The sequence below is a fragment of the Girardinichthys multiradiatus genome, chromosome 23 (genome assembly GCF_021462225.1).
Source record: "Girardinichthys multiradiatus isolate DD_20200921_A chromosome 23, DD_fGirMul_XY1, whole genome shotgun sequence".
NCBI lineage: Eukaryota > Metazoa > Chordata > Actinopteri > Cyprinodontiformes > Goodeidae > Girardinichthys > Girardinichthys multiradiatus.
The window spans coordinates 50,672,373-50,691,012 of NC_061815.1; the positions used below are offsets into that span (position 1 = coordinate 50,672,373).

General features: G+C 42.6%; 2 protein-coding genes across 7 annotated transcripts in view; both read left to right on the plus strand.

Annotated features, from left to right (window-relative positions):
• Positions 1-2,414, plus strand: part of LOC124859978 (diacylglycerol kinase theta-like) — a 26,476-nt gene extending 24,062 nt beyond the window's left edge. The window contains exon 23 of the mRNA XM_047352910.1: positions 1,868-2,414. Within this exon, the coding sequence (XP_047208866.1) occupies positions 1,868-1,966 (99 nt within the window). The 3' untranslated portion in view covers positions 1,967-2,414. The remainder of the gene's footprint in view (positions 1-1,867) is intronic.
• A 6,650-nt stretch (positions 2,415-9,064) lies between these two features.
• nfkb1 (nuclear factor of kappa light polypeptide gene enhancer in B-cells 1) overlaps positions 9,065-18,640 on the plus strand; it is a 49,700-nt gene continuing 40,124 nt past the window's right edge. The window contains exons 1-3 of one of the 6 annotated variants that reach the window (XM_047353481.1): positions 9,065-10,374; positions 13,297-13,386; positions 14,553-14,634. In XM_047353481.1, the coding sequence (XP_047209437.1) occupies positions 13,348-13,386; positions 14,553-14,634 (121 nt within the window). In that variant the 5' untranslated portion in view covers positions 9,065-10,374; positions 13,297-13,347. Of the gene's footprint in view, positions 10,513-13,296; positions 13,387-14,552; positions 14,635-18,640 lie in introns of those variants that run through there. The other 5 variants (XM_047353478.1, XM_047353477.1, XM_047353479.1 and 2 more) reach the window with 5 other exon arrangements.

An 18,640-nucleotide genomic window follows, 5' to 3' on the forward strand; every position in this document is an offset into this window, starting at 1 on the left:
CCATCCATCCATCCATCCATCCTTCCGTCCATCCATCCATCCATCCATCCATCCATCCATCCATCCATCCTTCCATCCATCCATCCATCCTTCCATCCATCCATCCTTCCATCCATCCATCCTTCCATCCATCCATCCTTCCTTCCGTCCATCCATCCTTCCATCCTTCCATCCATCCATCCGTCCATCCATCCTTCCTTCCGTCCATCCATCCTTCCATCCTTCCATCCATCCATCCATCCTTCCATCCATCCATCCATCCATCCATCCATCCATCCATCCATCCATCCATCCATCCATCCATCCATCCTTCCGTCCATCCATCCATCCATCCATCCATCCATCCATCCATCCATCCTTCCATCCATCCATCCATCCTTCCGTCCATCCATCCATCCATCCATCCATCCATCCATCCATCCATCCATCCTTCCATCCATCCATCCATCCTTCCATCCATCCATCCATCCATCTATCCATCCGTCCTTCCATCCGTCCTTCCATCCATCCGTCCATCCATCCATCCATCCATCCATCCATCCTTCCATCCATCCATCCATCCATCTATCCATCCGTCCTTCCATCCGTCCTTCCATCCATCCGTCCATCCATCCATCCATCCCCTCTCCTTCTGGACCACCCTTTTTTGTCTTTTAGGAAAATACTAATAGAGTATATTGAAATTAGCAGTTATTTACCTGCCTTTATTGAGGAACAGCTGCTGACAGAACTCTAAACTAACTCAAAACTTTCTAAAGTTACACGTCAGCTATTCTTTTATTCTAAATCCCTGTAGAGATGATGACACCACACAATGTTTCTGTCCATCAGTTGTTTCCTGTATCTGGATGAGAAGGTGGTGATGAAGTTTAGGTGATAGCATCATTTAGTCCATCAAATAATAATAAAACAGAGAGCTTCATCAACCAGTTAATAACCACCAATAAACCTCTTATTCTAAACCAAAGCTCCATTATGTGTAGGTGTTTACAACCCATGATGAGAATTTTTTAACGCGTGTTTTGCATCGTCATTTTTTTTTTACCTCAGCAGCGACTGAACCCAGAAGGATCTTAGCTGAGGCTCAAATTGGTCCCATCGCTGCTCTTGTTTTCAGACTCTACAAGGAAAGTTCAGGGGAGGAGGAAACCTCTCAGCCTAAAGCACTTCTCATGATAAATTCATTTTAAAGGCGACGTTAAGAGTTAAAGGGGTACTCCTCTATTTAAATGCATCAATAACTTCAGTTTATGAGATGTAAAACATACATTTCTCACTTGAATTCAGTGTCTGCTGCAACATCAGGATGAATAATAGGAAACTTTACTGGACCCAGCCTCAGAAACAGATCAGGTTCAGGTCAAGGTTGGCAAACATCTCTAGCAGGTTCAGTCAGATACAGGAAACAACTGATGGACAGAAACATTGTGTGGTGTCATCATCTCTACAGGGATTTAGAATAAAAGAATAATTGACTTGTAAGTTTAGAAAAATAAAAATATTTCACCGTAAATGATTATATTTATAAATGTTTATTTTTAACCTATTCTGAGTTCTGTCAACAGCTTAATAAAGGCCGGTAAATAACTGCTAATTTCAATATATTTTATTAGTATTTTCCTGATAGACAAACAAAAAGATGCTCATAGGTGATATAAATATGAAGCAAAAATCCGAAATGTGTGGGGTGCTTGTGAATTCATTGTTAGTGAGCGAACAGCATGATGAGGATCATTACTGCTCCTAAAGAGGAACAATGATCAGAGAAACAACTCAGAGGCCCACGGATCCTTCATCCATCCATCCTGATAGGTCACTGTTCCATTTGATCCTACATCTTCTTCTCCTGTTTGTTTCATATCTGCAGATTCGGATGCTGAGGAAGTCCAAGCTGAAGCAGAAGAAGTCAGCAGCCAACAGGGACGAATGCTCGGAGAGTCCTTCCTCCAGAGACGGAAGACACTGACCGGCTCACCTGCAAACCGGTGTCCTGCCATTAAGCTGCTTCCTGCTGCCCCTAGGAAGCTGGTCCGGTTCCAGTGGCCGTGATTCCACTCATGTAGCTTGTAGCAACGGTAACAGGCCACAGATGCACATGGAGATAGACGCAGGTTAAAGTTTCCATGTCCTCCTCCAGAGGAGGAGTCGAAGGAGGTCATATTTCATTCCTGCTCCTTAAACATAAACAGAACTAATCAGAGTGGCTCATTTTCATCTCAGAAATTGACCTTTTCTATGACATTCATATCAGGATGGCTGAGTAGATCAGGGTAGAACTGGACTTGGATTCTTTCCAAGAACTCACTAGAGTCTGAGGGGAACCAGAACTACAGGTCCTTCTCAAAATATTAGCATATTGTGATAAAGTTCATTATTTTCCATAATGTCATGATGAAAATTTAACATTCATATATTTTAGATTCATTGCACACTAACTGAAATATTTCAGGTCTTTTATTGTCTTAATACGGATGATTTTGGCATACAGCTCATGAAAACCCAAAATTCCTATCTCACAAAATTAGCATATCATTAAAAGGGTCTCTAAACGAGCTATGAACCTAATCATCTGAATCAACGAGTTAACTCTAAACACCTGCAAAAGATTCCTGAGGCCTTTAAAACTCCCAGCCTGGTTCATCACTCAAAACCCCAATCATGGGTAAGACTGCCGACCTGACTGCTGTCCAGAAGGCCACTATTGACACCCTCAAGCAAGAGGGTAAGATACAGAAAGAAATTTCTGAACGAATAGGCTGTTCCCAGAGTGCTGTATCAAGGCACCTCAGTGGGAAGTCTGTGGGAAGGAAAAAGTGTGGCAGAAAACGCTGCACAATGAGAAGAGGTGACCAGACCCTGAGGAAGATTGTGGAGAAGGGCCGATTCCAGACCTTGGGGGACCTGCGGAAGCAGTGGACTGAGTCTGGAGTAGAAACATTCAGAGCCACCGTGCACAGGCGTGTGCAGGAAATGGGCTACAGGTGCTGCATTCTCCAGGTCAAGCCACTTTTGAACCAGAAACAGCGGCAGAAGCGCCTGACCTGGGCTACAGAGAAGCAGCACTGGACTGTTGCTCAGTGGTCCAAAGTACTTTTTTCAGATGAAAGCAAATTCTGCATGTCATTCGGAAATCAAGGTGCCAGAGTCTGGAGGAAGACTGGGGAGAAGGAAATGCCAAAATGCCAGAAGTCCAGTGTCAAGTACCCACAGTCAGTGATGGTCTGGGGTGCCGTGTCAGCTGCTGGTGTTGGTCCACTGTGTTTTATCAAGGGCAGGGTCAATGCAGCTAGCTATCAGGAGATTTTGGAGCACTTCATGCTTCCATCTGCTGAAAAGCTTTATGGAGATGAAGATTTCATTTTTCAGCACGACCTGGCACCTGCTCACAGTGCCAAAACCACTGGTAAATGGTTTACTGACCATGGTATCACTGTGCTCAATTGGCCTGCCAACTCTCCTGACCTGAACCCCATAGAGAATCTGTGGGATATTGTGAAGAGAACATTGAGAGACTCAAGACCCAACACTCTGGATGAGCTAAAGGCCGCTATCGAAGCATCCTGGGCCTCCATAAGACCTCAGCAGTGCCACAGGCTGATTGCCTCCATGCCACGCCGCATTGAAGCAGTCATTTCTGCCAAAGGATTCCTGACCAAGTATTGAGTGCATAACTGTACATGATTATTTGAAGGTTGACGTTTTTTGTATTAAAAACACTTTTCTTTTATTGGTCGGATGAAATATGCTAATTTTGTGAGATAGGAATTTTGGGTTTTCATGAGCTGTATGCCAAAATCATCCGTATTAAGACAATAAAAGACCTGAAATATTTCACTTAGTGTGCAATGAATCTAAAATATATGAATGTTAAATTTTCATCATTACATTATAGAAAATAATGAACTTTATCACAATATGCTAATATTTTGAGAAGGACCTGTACTTTCTCACAGCTGTAACAGTATCTGTGCAGTAATTAGACGTAGCCTTAGTATCTGTTATTATATGGAGATAACTTAAAAATAATGTGCAGCTATAAGATAAAGGAGATGAAGAAGATGAACACTGACATCCAGACAGGCAGCCAGAAGCATCTAAAAAGCTCAACTTTCTTCTTCTCAATCGTCTCTGTTGTAAAATGTTTTCAGAACAAAAACCTCAAATGACTTTGGGTTCTGTTGAAGCTTCCTGAAGCTGTGGCGAGTGAATGTTTAGTGTTAAACTATCAGAAGGAGTTGGATCAGTCTGAGCTCTGCACCAATACTGAAGAACATCTGGGAACACCAACAGTAAGCCCCTCATTTTCGTCCTGGTTCATCTACAAGTTACACATTTGAGCAAATATTACGAGTCCGCTTTTAAAAATGTAGTTTCATTGGTTGCTAAGGTGATTCCCTCTCTTCCTGCAGAGAAGGAGCCTATAGCAGTGCTCCTTTCAGCAGACACAGATTTAGCCCTCAAACAAGAAGTCACTGTGTGAAAACTACAAGAAGGATCCAAAAGCATGCTGACCCGTGAGCATCAGAACCTTATGGTGTCCACATGTACAGGTCCTTCTCAAAATATTAGCATATTGTGATAAAGTTAATTATTTTCCATAATGTCATGATGAAAATTTAACATTCATATATTTTAGATTCATTGCACACTAACTGAAATATTTCAAGTCTTTTATTGTCTTAATACAGATGATTTTGGCATACAGCTCATGAAAACCCAAAATTCCTATCTCACAAAATTAGCATATCATTAAAAGGGTCTCTAAACGAGCTATGAACCTAATCATCTGAATCAACGAGTTAACTCTAAACACCTGCAAAAGATTCCTGAGGCCTTTAAAACTCCCAGCCTGGTTCATCACTCAAAACCCCAATCATGGGTAAGACTGCCGACCTGACTGCTGTCCAGAAGGCCACTATTGACACCCTCAAGCAAGAGGGTAAGACACAGAAAGAAATTTCTGAACGAATAGGCTGTTCCCAGAGTGCTGTATCAAGGTACCTCAGTGGGAAGTCTGTGGTAAGGAAAAAGTGTGGCAGAAAACGCTGCACAACAAGAAGAGGTGACACTGAGGAAGATTGTGGAGAAGGGCCGATTCCAGACCTTGGGGGACCTGCGGAAGCAGTGGACTGAGTCTGGAGTAGAAACATCCAGAGCCACCGTGCACAGGCGTGTGCAGGAAATGGGCTACAGGTGCCGCATTCCCCAGGTCAAGCCACTTTTGAACCAGAAACAGCTGCAGAAGCGCCTGACCTGGGCTACAGAGAAGCAGCACTGGACTGTTGCTCAGTGGTCCAAAGTACTTTTTTCGGATGAAAGCAAATTCTGCATGTCATTCGGAAATCAAGGTGCCAGAGTCTGGAGGAAGACTGGGGTGAAGGAAATGCCAAAATGCCAGAAGTCCAGTGTCAAGTACCCACAGTCAGTGATGGTCTGGGGTGCCGTGTCAGCTGCTGGTGTTGGTCCACTGTGTTTTATCAAGGGCACGGTCAATGCAGCTAGCTATCAGAAGATTTTGGAGCACTTCATGCTTCCATCTGCTGAAAAGCTTTATGGAGATGAAGATTTCATTTTTCAGCACGACCTGGCACCTGCTCACAGTGCCAAAACCACTGGTAAATGGTTTACTGACCATGGTATCACTGTGCTCAATTGGCCTGCCAACTCTCCTGACCTGAACCCCATAGAGAATCTGTGGGATATTGTGAAGAGAACGTTGAGAGACTCAAGACCCAACACTCTGGATGAGCTAAAGGCCGCTATCGAAGCATCCTGGGCCTCCATAAGACCTCAGCAGTGCCACAGGCTGATTGCCTCCATGCCACGCCACATTGAAGCAGTCATTTCTGCAAAAGGATTCCCGACCAAGTATTGAGTGCATAACTGTACATGATTATTTGAAGGTTGACGTTTTTTGTATTAAAAACACTTTTCTTTTATTGGTCGGATGAAATATGCTAATTTTGTGAGATAGGAATTTTGGGTTTTCATGAGCTGTATGCCAAAATCATTTGTATTAAGACAATAAAAGACCTGAAATATTTCAGTTAGTGTGCAATGAATCTAAAATATATGAATGTTAAATTTTCATCATGATAGTATGGAAAATAATTAACTTTATCACAATATGCTAATATTTTGAGAAGGACCAGTACATTTTCATGTGTCTGTAGTGTTTTCTGTAGGAGATCTGACAGGTTAAACAGAACCTTCAGGTCCAGGTTCTACAGAACCATTCAAAGGTGAAATCTATTGGGAGGGAATGAGAGTGGGCGTGTCTGTCTGGGCTCTGGGCTCTGATTGGACAGGGAGACACTGGCTGGAAGGAGACAGATGTACCTATGATTGGGAACTTGGACAAGTGGAAATGAACCTGTGGCCATTAAAGGAGGTTAAATCCAAGAGTTTCTGTATATTTCACCGGGTCAGAACCATTATCACACTGTAATCCAAACATTCTGTAAAAAAAATCCTCAAATTTAAATTGATTTGTGTGAAAACTGGAAAAAGGATCAAAATGATATCTGGGTCAGGTGAAGTCCTACTTTCTTTGACCTGGTAAAACTTTAAATGATGGTTCTGATGGAAAGGATGGCTGGAATAGGGAGGTCCAAACCGGACTGTGTTTTTCTACTTTCACTGAAATCCCAGTATAATCATAATCTGTGGTTGAATCAGTCACAGGATTTTCAAAACTTAGTAAATCCTTAAAGATGTTTCATTGGCAGTAGTGACTGCTCTCTGTTTCTGGTTTTGGATCAGAACCAGTACAACCAGGTCCATTTCATGAATTTCAGAGTCCAAACTCTGCTCAGATTTTCCTTTGTTTTTGTTCCTCCTTTTTGATCCAAAACCTGTAAGGACCAGGTTAGACGAGCTCAGAGCGAGTTTGGACTGTAGTTCTTGACGGTTCCGGCTGTTCATGTAGCCTCAACACCATTTAGAGTTTTTGATTTTTGGTGCTAGAAACCACCCTGTTGAATTTTTGGGTTTGAGTTGACCTTTGGAATCAAGTTTATTTTTCTGGAGTTCTGGGTTTGTTGCACATGAAGTTCAGGGTTCTGTTTGGTCTGCTTCTGGAGAGGCTGGTCTGGACCACCTCAGTTTTCCATTTTCCTTCAGTGCTTCATAACTTCAGATTCAAACATCAAGGTTCATGTTTTTGTCTGAAGATGAAGGGAAATAATCATGTTAATGTTAAAAACTGAAGTTTTGCTAATTTAACAGTGAAACGAACAGCAGGGGGCGCTGCAGGGAGGAGTTTAGTTCAAGTCGTTGAAGGAACTGATCTGGTTGAAATGTTCTACTGTAGCTCTTTTTATCACATGCATGATGTTCTGTCATTGTTCTTCACACAGAACCGAGAGCTGTTCAGGTTCTGTCCAACAACTGATGATCTGCTTCATGTTTCCTCTCACCTTCAGCTTTCTGTTCATTTGTCTGGAAAACATGCCGACACATTTAGCTGAAATATAGATAGAAAAATAATTTTTAAACTGAAAGATAAAGTCCCCGATATATTTGAATTTATTATGACAGTGAACCTATGTCACTGATGTAGAGCTGAACATCTCACCCTGCAGCTGTTTAAATCCTGTTTTCAGTCCAGAGATGAAGCTCCTACCTGAGCCTCATTCTGTGGAGATAACAGGACCACTGCAGCTGCATGGATACAACACTTAGGGTCCAGTTCACCAGGATGTTTAACATAATAAAGTCTGGAAATGTTTGTGAATCCTTCTCTAAACTGGAAGCAAACAATAAAAAACTGCTGCTTTTAGTGAAAATAATCTTTGTGTTTAGCAGGAAACTATTCCGTACTAAAACAAACTCTGTTTTAATGTTTAATTATTATTTTTATTTAAAACCAGGATGTCACTTTAATGACATACAGATAAAAAATAAGGACTGTTCCAGCCAAACATGGACGGATCACTAAATGAGGCAGTGGAGATGGACTCGGGGCCCCAACACAATGTTTGACTCATAATGAGCCCAAAGGGATAAAATGAACTTCAACAGTGGGAGAGAAACAGAGCAACAGCTCAGGACCTCCACAGGAGAAGTTGTGGTTGGAGGTATGGGGCCCCTGGGTGTGCCTGGCTCGGGGCCCTGCCGGGTTATTATCCGTTGAACTTTGCCACACTGCCAGTCGCACAACGAGCCGTCATCTCTGCCAAACATGACGTAACGTGCTGTCGCTGCTTTGATATAACGTTTCTGCTTCTCTGCGTCCGTCGTGCCTCTGTCGTAACAACCCCAGGCCCCGCCCCTGAATGCTCATTGGGCGGGGCCTCGTCGCCACGCCCTCAGTGCGTAGATGTTTGGTGTGTGTTCTCTCTGATGTGCCTCTGGTTTCTTCCTGCTGTTTTTACTGAGTTTTAATGAATAGATGACGTGTTTATTTTTGCAAACTGAAGCTGTTTTTAGTTTTAAAGGTTTAACTGTAAATTGCACTAACTGATCCTCATATATGTGCCGTTAAGATTCTAATGAATGTTATCACGACTAAAGCCAATTATAGGTTATACATGTATATGGTTAAATAAGAGATTGGTCTAAGTGTTTAATCATAATAAAGATGGTTGAATATCTAAATATGGTTGTTTGTGTTTGATTTGGAGAGGAATTGTTCTGATCCAGAATTCACTTCTTTGCATTTTTGTCCCAAGTGATGAGAAATAAATCTAATATTGGAAAATGTTCTTATTTAAAGGTTTATGATGTTCTAGAGGAAAGGTTTTTCATTTTTTCTGAACATGAATCCCTCAGGTAATAAAAGCTTCCAAGAAAAACTGAATGGTTTCACTGGCTTCTGTTGTTTTATGATGATTTTAATCCAGTTTTATTTAGATTTTCTCCTGTTTCATTCCTACTGGTTTTAGGTTTTATCTGGTTCCTTGTTTTAAACCTGATTTCTTTCGCGGCGGAGGGTCCCTTTTTGTTCTGGTTTTTAATTAGTTTTATTTCATCTTTATTCAGATTTTATTCTGGTTCTATCCTTACTGGTTTGGTTTTTACTGTGCTGCGGTGGGACCCTCAAAGAGCTGTGCAGGAACCTCACTGGACTGAAGCAGTGGGGCAGAGATCCTCCACAAGGAAGTCGGAGATCGATAGTCAGACAGAAAGTTGCTGCTGAAGAAGGTTCTGAATCATAATAATCTACACCCATTTATGGGCAACACAGAGACAATCGTAAGGGCAATTTAGAGCGTCATGTTTCCGGACTGTGGAAGATAGCCGGGGAACCCGGAGACAACCCACGCATGCTCGGGAAGAACACGCGAACTCCCTGCAGAAACACTCCAGGACCATCGTGCTGCAAGGCAACAGTCCTACCAGCTGCACGACCCTGCAGTCTGGGGCTTTTCCAAATTCATTGAAATAAATGGTGAGATAGTTTGATGTTGTTCCACTGAGGAACAGCCGAGGCTGAATTTACTTCATGTAGAGACTTGCTGCTAAACTCTAGAATTTTCAATTCGCCCTCATGAGTAAAATCAGCGTATTTAAAAAGCTGTTATCAGGAAACATTGTCTCTCTGCTGCCCTGTAGTGGTTCTGGACGTCTCTATGCTGCCCTGTAGTGGTTCTGGACGTCTCTCTGCTGCCCTGTAGTGGTTCTGGACGTCTCTCTGCTGCCCTGTAGTGGTTCTGGACGTCTCTCTGCTGCCCTGTAGTGGTTCTGGACGTCTCTCTGCTGCCCTGTAGTGGTTCTGGACGTCTCTATGCTGCCCTGTAGTGGTTCTGGACCTCTCTCTGCAGCACTCTGTGGTGGTTCGGAACGTCTCTCTGCTGCCCTCTGTGGTGGTTCTGGACGTCTCTCTGCTGCACTCTGTGGTGGTTCGGAACGTCTCTCTGCTGCCGTCTAGTGGTGGTTCTGGACCTCTCTCTGCAGCACTCTGTGGTGGTTCGGAACGTCTCTCTGCTGCCCTCTGTGGTGGTTCTGGACGTCTCTCTGCTGCACTCTGTGGTGGTTCGGAACGTCTCTCTGCTGCCGTCTAGTGGTGGTTCTGGACCTCTCTCTGCAGCACTCTGTGGTGGTTCTGGACGTCTCTCTGCTGCCGTCTAGTGGTGGTTCTGGACCTCTCTCTGCAGCACTCTGTGGTGGTTCGGAACGTCAGAGGGAATTTCCAGTAGAGAAGAACTCCACTCTATTCTTGGTGTCACCTGGAGTTTTGTCTAGGTTGGACTGGATGAAACATTTCGGGTCTCTCTGAGCAGAGATGGTGTTCTGGAACTGAAACCAGCCGTTTAGTGGGTCGACGGGTTCTGCGTGGGGAGGAAATAATGACGGACATGCGTGAAATGAAGTGAAGCGGAACGAACCAACTGTCACACTTCAAACTGACTTCCACCTGAGCGACCAGACCAGGTAACATGTTCATTACACATTAACCACAGTGAACAGACCAACTGGGTCTGAACCTGTTGTCAGAATCACGCCTTGGACCGGACAGGACCAGTACAGATCTGCTTGCTTTGTGGTGCTGCTTACTTCCTTATTGGGCAGGTAACTTTTAAACTCAACTCTGTCTGGTTCATTAATTAAACCTCTGAATGTGATTATGAGGCTCGACTCGACTGTAAAGACGCGTTTTCAATCTGTGATGTCCACCATTAAATTCGGCTCATGTTTTAGGCAAAGAAACTTTTTATTTTAACTCTTAGCGTAGCCCAACTGGTAGTCGTTTCTGGTGACAGAACAATCTGTGAGTTAGAAGACAGAAGTAACAATCTTATTATCTCCCATTATCTGCCGTATTCATTACCACATTATCTCGTTGACGTTGACTGGAAAAAGATTCCCGCATTTAAGACACATTAGCTGGAATCTGGAGGTTTATTAAATTGGGGGATTTTAAACGGAGTTTGGCAGGAACCTCCAAGGCTCGCTCCCGGGGCAGCGGGGACAGGTAGCGGTTAGCAGCAGCGACAGGACGGGCAGAGACTCGGCCCAGCTGGAGCTCCAGCACCGGCCCTCCCTCTGTGATGCTGCTGCCTCCGTGTTTTACTTTATTACCGGTCACTATCACGACTGAAGCAGCAGTAGTCCCACGGGTGGGTAGTTAGCCGTTAGCCCGGGAGCTAACTGACACGGAGGCGCGTTCACGGGGGAAACGATGCGGGGACGCGCGCTACTCAGCAGCATCAGGTGTCAGAAGAACCAGAATATGGAAGCAAATCGTTACCATATTTCAAATGAAAAAGCATTTCCAGAAATGCCTTTTCATTTGAAGAATGTGGCTGCATTGTTTGACTCATAAATGAAATTAGTAATCAATCATCCTATTTGCATTTGCATTTTCTTCTTCATGACTGCACATTTTATTCCATAATCAAAAAGAAAACAAAGCAGACATTGCTTTTTCGTTTTCGTGGTCTGTCCGCAAAGTCCTGCCCAGAACTCGAAAACGAAAAAGCATTCCGAGCTGCGGGCGCAGAAGAGTGACGTCAGCAGCCGCTCTTCCTCAGCTCCCTGCTGACCGAGCTACCCATCTTGTTCAGTAGGGGGCGCTGTGCACGTCTGTAGTGCATTACATTGCAAACGTGCCGAGAAATTGGTTGAATTGCAGCAGGACCGAGCTCAGTTTGTGGCAGTGGCAGGAAGAACTGGTAGTTCTGGTGGCAGGCTGTGGCATCCTTGTGGCAGCCTTATGGCCCGGGACATCTAGCGTGTTTTTAAGCTTTTATTTATATTTTTCTGTGAGTCACGATTCAGAATAGCCGCTCGTGCTCTATAATAAACCGGCTGTTTGTGCAATAAATCGTCATCCTTTCAACACGTCACACAAACACATAGTGCTATTTATTTTCCATGTCAAGTAAATACAATCACCTTATGTTATGGTTCTAAAGCTGTTTATTAAATAATAATCAATAATGAAATCATTATTTAAAGGTAACAGGCTATAACAATAACGACATCTCATTTGCCAATAATCAGCATCAGCTTCCACAAAAACAGCGGCAACCGCATTGGCAAACTTTTACGGCCGGTCTGGCACCTTCTGGCATCCTCGCGGAATCCCGTGCCACCCTGCGGCAGGCTGTGGCAGTTCCGGTGGCAGCTTCGGTGGCAGGCTGTGGCGGACCTGCCACAGCCTGCCACCGGAACTGCCACCGGAGCTGTGGCGGAACTACCAGTTCTGCCACTGCCACAAATTGAGCTCGGTCCTGCTGCAATTCAACCAATTTCTCGGCACGTTTGCAATGTAATGCACTACAGACGTGCACAGCGCCCCCTACTGAACAAGATGGGTAGCTCGGTCAGCAGGGAGCTGAGGAAGAGCGGCTGCTGACGTCACTCTTCTGCGCCCGCAGCTCGGAATGCTTTTTCGTTTTCGAGTTCTGGGCAGGACTTTGCGGGCAGACCACGAAAACGAAAAAGCAATGTCTGCTTTGTTTTCTTTTTGATTATGGCATAAAATGTGCAGTCGTGAAGAAGAAAATGCAAATAGGATGATTGATTACTAATTTTATTTATGAGTCAAATAACGCAGCCGCATTCTTCAAATGAAAAAGCATTTCTGGAAATGCTTTTTCATTTGAAATATGGTAACGATTTGCTTCCATACCAGAACTCAGTCAGTGTTGTTGGTTCTGAATAAGACCTACTGTTAGATGTTAGAAAGGTTTTGGTGCTTTTATTCTTCATTCACCGGGTTTGAAAACATAAATAAAATAAAATGAAAAGTTAAATATCGACTTTCTCTAAGTTTAAAATGACATAATAGGTCCTGGGCTTGAATCCTGGCCTTGGATCTTTCTGCATGGAGATTGCATGTTCTCCCCACGCATGCGTGGGTTCTCTCCCGGTACTCCCGGCCTTCTCCCGCAGTCCAAAAACATGACCTGGGTTAACTGGTCTGTTAGAAAATAATTCGTTTTGTTTTGTGCAACTAAAATTCTTCAGTTTGCATGAAAATCTGTCGCTAAAAAGGCTGAAACTGTTGTTGAAAATATATGCTTCTATTAAAGATAAAATGTGGTAAAAATAAGACAGCTTTTTATCAGCTGAAGACTGTTGTCACAATCAGAAACCCCAGGAAAATTATGTTTGATAATAAAAAGGTTTTTCCCTAATTAGTTACTGTCATCAATAATTAGACACAAAAACGACAGAAAACAGAGGAAGTAGCAAATAACTCACTCGACTAAAATAAGAAAAAAGGAAAAGATGCAGAATTGTCTGCAATCTCTAAACCTTTATGCATATTGCTTAACTGAGGCGTTTTAGAGCAAATATGTTGACTGAAATATCAATCAAGTTCATATTTGAGTGTTTTCTGTGCAGATTTTAAACTGTTAGTGTACCTGGAACGTTTGTGTGATCTCTGCAGACACGATGGCAGCTGACGACCACTACCTTCATGCCTCCAACCAGGTGAGTCCACCTGGCAGTGGTTGCACGCTGCAGCAGGACTTTACAGAATCAGCAGGCGGAAGTTTATCGAAATCTTAAAAAGAAATTCTGATGTGATTTTTATCAAGTCTGATTTTAGATGTACCTGAAATCAAAAGTTTGTTTGAAATGACCCAAACCACAAATCAGTATAAAATAAAGAAGTGTTCCTTTTTTGCTTGCATTTATTCTTTCATAAAGAGAAATATCACATTTTTATTTAATCAGTTTCATTTTATTTGTTGACATCCATCAGTCCCTGATTTTTAGGGTGCAGGACATTCCAGAAAAGTTTGGGACGCGGGTTTTTAGATGTTTCCATCTAAACTGACGTCAGGTATAAGGAGAGATAATGAGAATGGGTGAGAAGCTGCATGTCAAACACGTGAATACACCTGTACAGGTGGAGGGAAGCAGTCGTACCTGTGCTGTTCCTGCCGTGTACCTAACACAGAATGTTGGAGGATTTAGAAACCCAAACTGTGAAGATGACATCCTGGGAATGTTTGACACCTTTAAAAGTGTTTACAGGAAAATCAGAATGAAATAACTCAATATATCCTCAATGATTGAATGGCTTTAGTTGTTGGGAGAAGGAATGGGAATATTGCAGGGTAAGGAAAAGTGGAATGCTCCCACCACAGTGGCAGTGACTCAACCGGAGGAGCTAAACTGTCTTGAGTGATGGAAGGATGGAGCAGGAGCTCCAAGTAGATCTGCTCCTCTTTTACATCAGGAGGAGTCAGCTATATGATCGCGCTGCCTCCTGATGTCTCCATAGAGATTTGTAGGAAGGTCAGAGACCACCTGGAGGGCCTTTATACCCCTTTTGGTCTGGGGACATATTTAGGGTGCCTCAGGAGGAGCTGGAGAGGGCTGGCTGGGGTCACCTTGTGGAAAACAAACAGATGTAAGGTACAAGGTAGATAGGAATAATATTTTTATTGTATCAGGAATGGATGGATTTTAACAAATAAAACCAAGAACATCTTGTCTTCAAAGCCTCTGACAAGAATAAAAGCCAAATGAAATGTTCTGCTTTGAGCTGTAAATAGTCCAGTAGAACCCAGAGATTTTGTGTCCTGCTGCAATGTGAATGATCTCCCACATGGAGCTCCAGGTTGGCCAACAGCTTTTATTTGTTGCAGATTTTTGCCAACATGATCAACGACTCGCCCTGGGAGTTGTCCCAGTTTGCAACAATGCCTCATACGACATCTCTGCAGTCAGGTGAGTTGGTCTAACTTCCATACCTTCATGCTTCAGATACCTGATGACTTGTGTTCCTGTCAGAGTGGATGACTTCGGTTCCACTTTGCTTTCAATCAAGTTAATTTTAAATATAAACATAGAAAAATATATGTTTTTAATGTATACATGTTTTTTAGAAATACATGGTTGAATTAGGGCAGGTATGCCTTGTTTCCCCCAGAAACAGCCGGGGTGGAGAAACTGTCTCTGTGGCTCGTTTTAGCAGACAGTGCTCTGTAGCGCCACCTGAAGGTAAAAGCCTGAACAGTTTGTGTGTGGGGTCTGCAGAGATGTTGGCAGCCTTTCTCCTGTCCCTTGACCTGTATAGGTCCTGGATGGAGGGAAGGTCAACCCTGATGATTCTGTCTGCAGACCCAATTGGTCGTTGCAGTCTGGACCGGTCCTGTTTGGTGGATGATCCAAACCACACTGAGATGGATGAAGACAGAACAGACTGAATGATGGCAGTGGAGAAGATGATCAGGTTCCTAGGAACCAGAATTGGTCCACAGCAGACAGTGTTGCTGAGGATGGTGAGGGGGGTATGTGGGGGTGGTGTTCTCTGAAAGTCCACCATCATCTTCACAGTCTTGAGTGGGTTAAAATCCAGGTGGTTCTGACCACACCAATGTACCAGCCGATCCACCTCCTGTCTGTATTTAGACTCATCACTGTCCTGGATCAGACCAATGACAGTGGTGTCGTCTGCAAACGTCAGAAGTTCCCCAGACGGGTCCGCTGAGGTCCAGTCATTAGTGTAGAGGGAGAAGAAGAATGGGGGGAGAACACACCCCTGGGGGGCACCGGTTCTGATGCTTCTTGTGCGGGAGAAGATGCTTCCCAGCCTCACCTTCTGCTGCCGGTCCTTCAGGAAGCTGTTGATCCACTGACAGATGGAGACCGGGACTTTGAGCTGGATGAGCTTCTGGTGGAGGATGTCTGGGTTGATGGTGTTGAAGGTGGAGCTGAAGTCCAGCCTGATCTTGAATCATTAATTATTTCCTCTGAGGTGATATGAGTCAACTCTCTAAAATTGTCAGACTCAAACTTCTTTTTATCTTTAAACATCGATCCTGTGCCCAACTCTGGACCAGCAGGCAGTTTTCCTCCTATTGGCCCTCATTAAGCCCCTCCCTCCTCAGGTGCATGACAGAAGAAGGTAGCGCAGCTGCTGCTCTGTGTGTGTGTTGTGTTTTTCCTGAGTGGGCTGTCTGTGACACAGATCACTCTGTTGATGACGGGTTGATTGGCAGAACATTTATTTCTCCTGTTCTACTTTAAAGTGGATCTAAACTCCAAATCAACTTTTTTGTGGATAAACTGTATAAATTGGGTCTTAATGTGCTATACTGAGCATTTCTTTTACATTTTTATGCAAACTTTATTTCTGTAATATGTCCTAAAACCGTCTTGGTGCTGCCCTCTTTGGGTTGAATGGTGGCTACTGCAGTTGAATTTTCCTATTGGTTCAAATGTAAATGTAAACTTCCTGACAGTCTGTTACTGCTTTAAACGTTAGCTCATGTTAGCAATGATGTTGCTAACGTCATTTTACCACTTGGAAACTGGACCCGTTCTGCCCTCCACGGCCTCGGCAGCGCTGGTTTCGGGCATCGCTGAGTCAGCAGCTCGAACTGATAAGGCTCAGGCCCGCTGGGCTCCACAATGGTGACCAGGGGGTTGAAAAACATCCACCTCTAAAGATCTATCTGTGGTGAAACTACCACACTTTCAGCTGGTTGGAGTCCATCTGTGCTTGATGATGATGGTTCAGGATGAACTCATGAAGACCATCTGAAGTTAAATCAAATTTCTGTTTAATTTAGGTCCACAAACCAGAATAAATATCTAAAGTTTAAATAAACCAAAGCTCCTGAAACCAGCTTTCTAAAGATGTGAACCTGATACAGTAAATCTGACTCTGGATCAGATACATTTAAGATAAAAAAGCTTTCAGTTACTCCAGCTGACTCTTATTTTAGTGTTACATGATGAGCTGTGCAGCTTTATGGCTCCAAAGACTCATGGATGTAGTTCAGACTGTGTCTAATGAGCCAGTTTTCCTGGACCAGTGCAAAAACCCACCTACCATAGATAACGACCCATCAGGTCTCAAATTAAAAGCCAAACAGGAAACCAGTTGGAGTCTCGGTGCTGAGATGTTTCAGTTGTTAGATTTTATTTATGCAAATTATGCTGCTCTCCTAAACAGACGATCCATGGAGTCCTACCAATCACAGGTCCTTACCTGATGGCTGTTTTCACACAGTATTTATCCACAAAATATCCTAAATATGGAGGTTTTTAAACAGTATAAACAGTAGTTCTTTAGTCTATATTTATTAATATATGTTGTATTTTATAAATGACCATAAAAAAATGTATTAGGATTAAATTATTTTGAACTTATTTTCACTTTATTTAAATGTATGTTTTTATTTTTATAGTGTTTGCCTATTTTTATAATAATATATTCATTTATTTTTAAGGTATTAAGAAAATAGGATTTTTAAATAATTTTTTATTTAGTTATTTCATTTTAATTTAAGCTAGATGTTGAGGCTTGTTGATATGTAAAACGTTTTATATAAATAATTCCTAAACTGACTTTGTGTCGTGCTGCACAACTAATCCATCAAACTCTTTCTATGTTTTAGTTATTTATTAGATCAGATTTGTATTTTTTATTTTGTAGGATAAAATGGGTGTAGAAAGAGGGGAAGGTCAAGGGGCCTGGCCACTGCTCCCAGATCATATTTCTTTACTTTTTATTTTATTTTGTCAGATTATCATGATTAATTCATTTATTTTTATCATTATTTTACAATGCTTTTTAAAAATGTGTTTGTATTTAAAAAATACAAAAAAATGGTATTATTCATTTTAATTTAATAATAAATATTTCATTTTTATGGACTTAAAGCAACTTAAAAGCAAATTTTAATAAAAATTGAAATCTGCTTATTTAAAGTTGCGACCAGAGAAGAAAATAAAACGAACCTGTCTCCAGAGGAGAGCTGTCAACCAATCAGTGTCTCCGCTCCACCTGTTTTAGGACAGAAATGGACGAGACAATCCGTGACTCTGAGCTTGTGTCCAAGAACTGATCAGATATTTTAGTTCCTACATCTTTGTGCTTATTGCCTGCATGCTGCATATCTGCTTCTGGTTTTTACAGGATCAGCCTGTAAAGTAACAAAGTTTGAGGGTTTAACTGAAGCTAAAGGAGAAGATCTTATTAGTTGTTTGAGACATTTTGACTGAGAGAAAACCAACAAATCTTCTCATTTTTGGTCTGTCATTATTTCTCCATTAAAAGTCTTATTATCTTAATTTGGTGGAGTTTAAATGTGCAGAAAGACCGCGGCAGCTTTGTTTGGACCATGAAGCCATGAATCGTTGACTGTTCAAACACAAAGAGGAGCTAACGAGTGGATTTAAATTCCCGTCTGAATCAGATGTTTCTGCTTCACAGCTGCAGGGCAGAAACAACCAGCAGAATGTTTCGGTTTGGAAAAACGAAATAACTTGGGGAAATAAATGAAAGGAAAGGGAAAGAAGAGTTTCATGACGTGCCATCTCTGTTCTCACTTCCTTTTTTCTGTCACTGAAGTGAAGAATCAGAAGCAGGAAACATGGTTCTACTGTAAGCAGAGCAGCAATGAAAACATTTACATTTCAAATGTTTTTATGATCAAATGTATCAAATTTATATTCAGTGTTTCTCCTTCTTTTTCCTAACCTCTGGAAGTCTCTCTGACCTTCTAGACAACATCCTGACTGATGGAGATCCATTCTTGTCTGCTTGGAGTTGATCCCAGTTTGTTGTCTTCTGTTTCTCAACCTGCTGTTTAAGAACTGACCACATTTTCTCAGTGGGGTTCAGATCTGAGGAGCCTCCTGATCACAGCTCCAAGGAGGACATTTTGATCCAGCTCTTGACAGTAGAACTTTCAGGAAAGCTACCCCACACGAGTTGGATCAG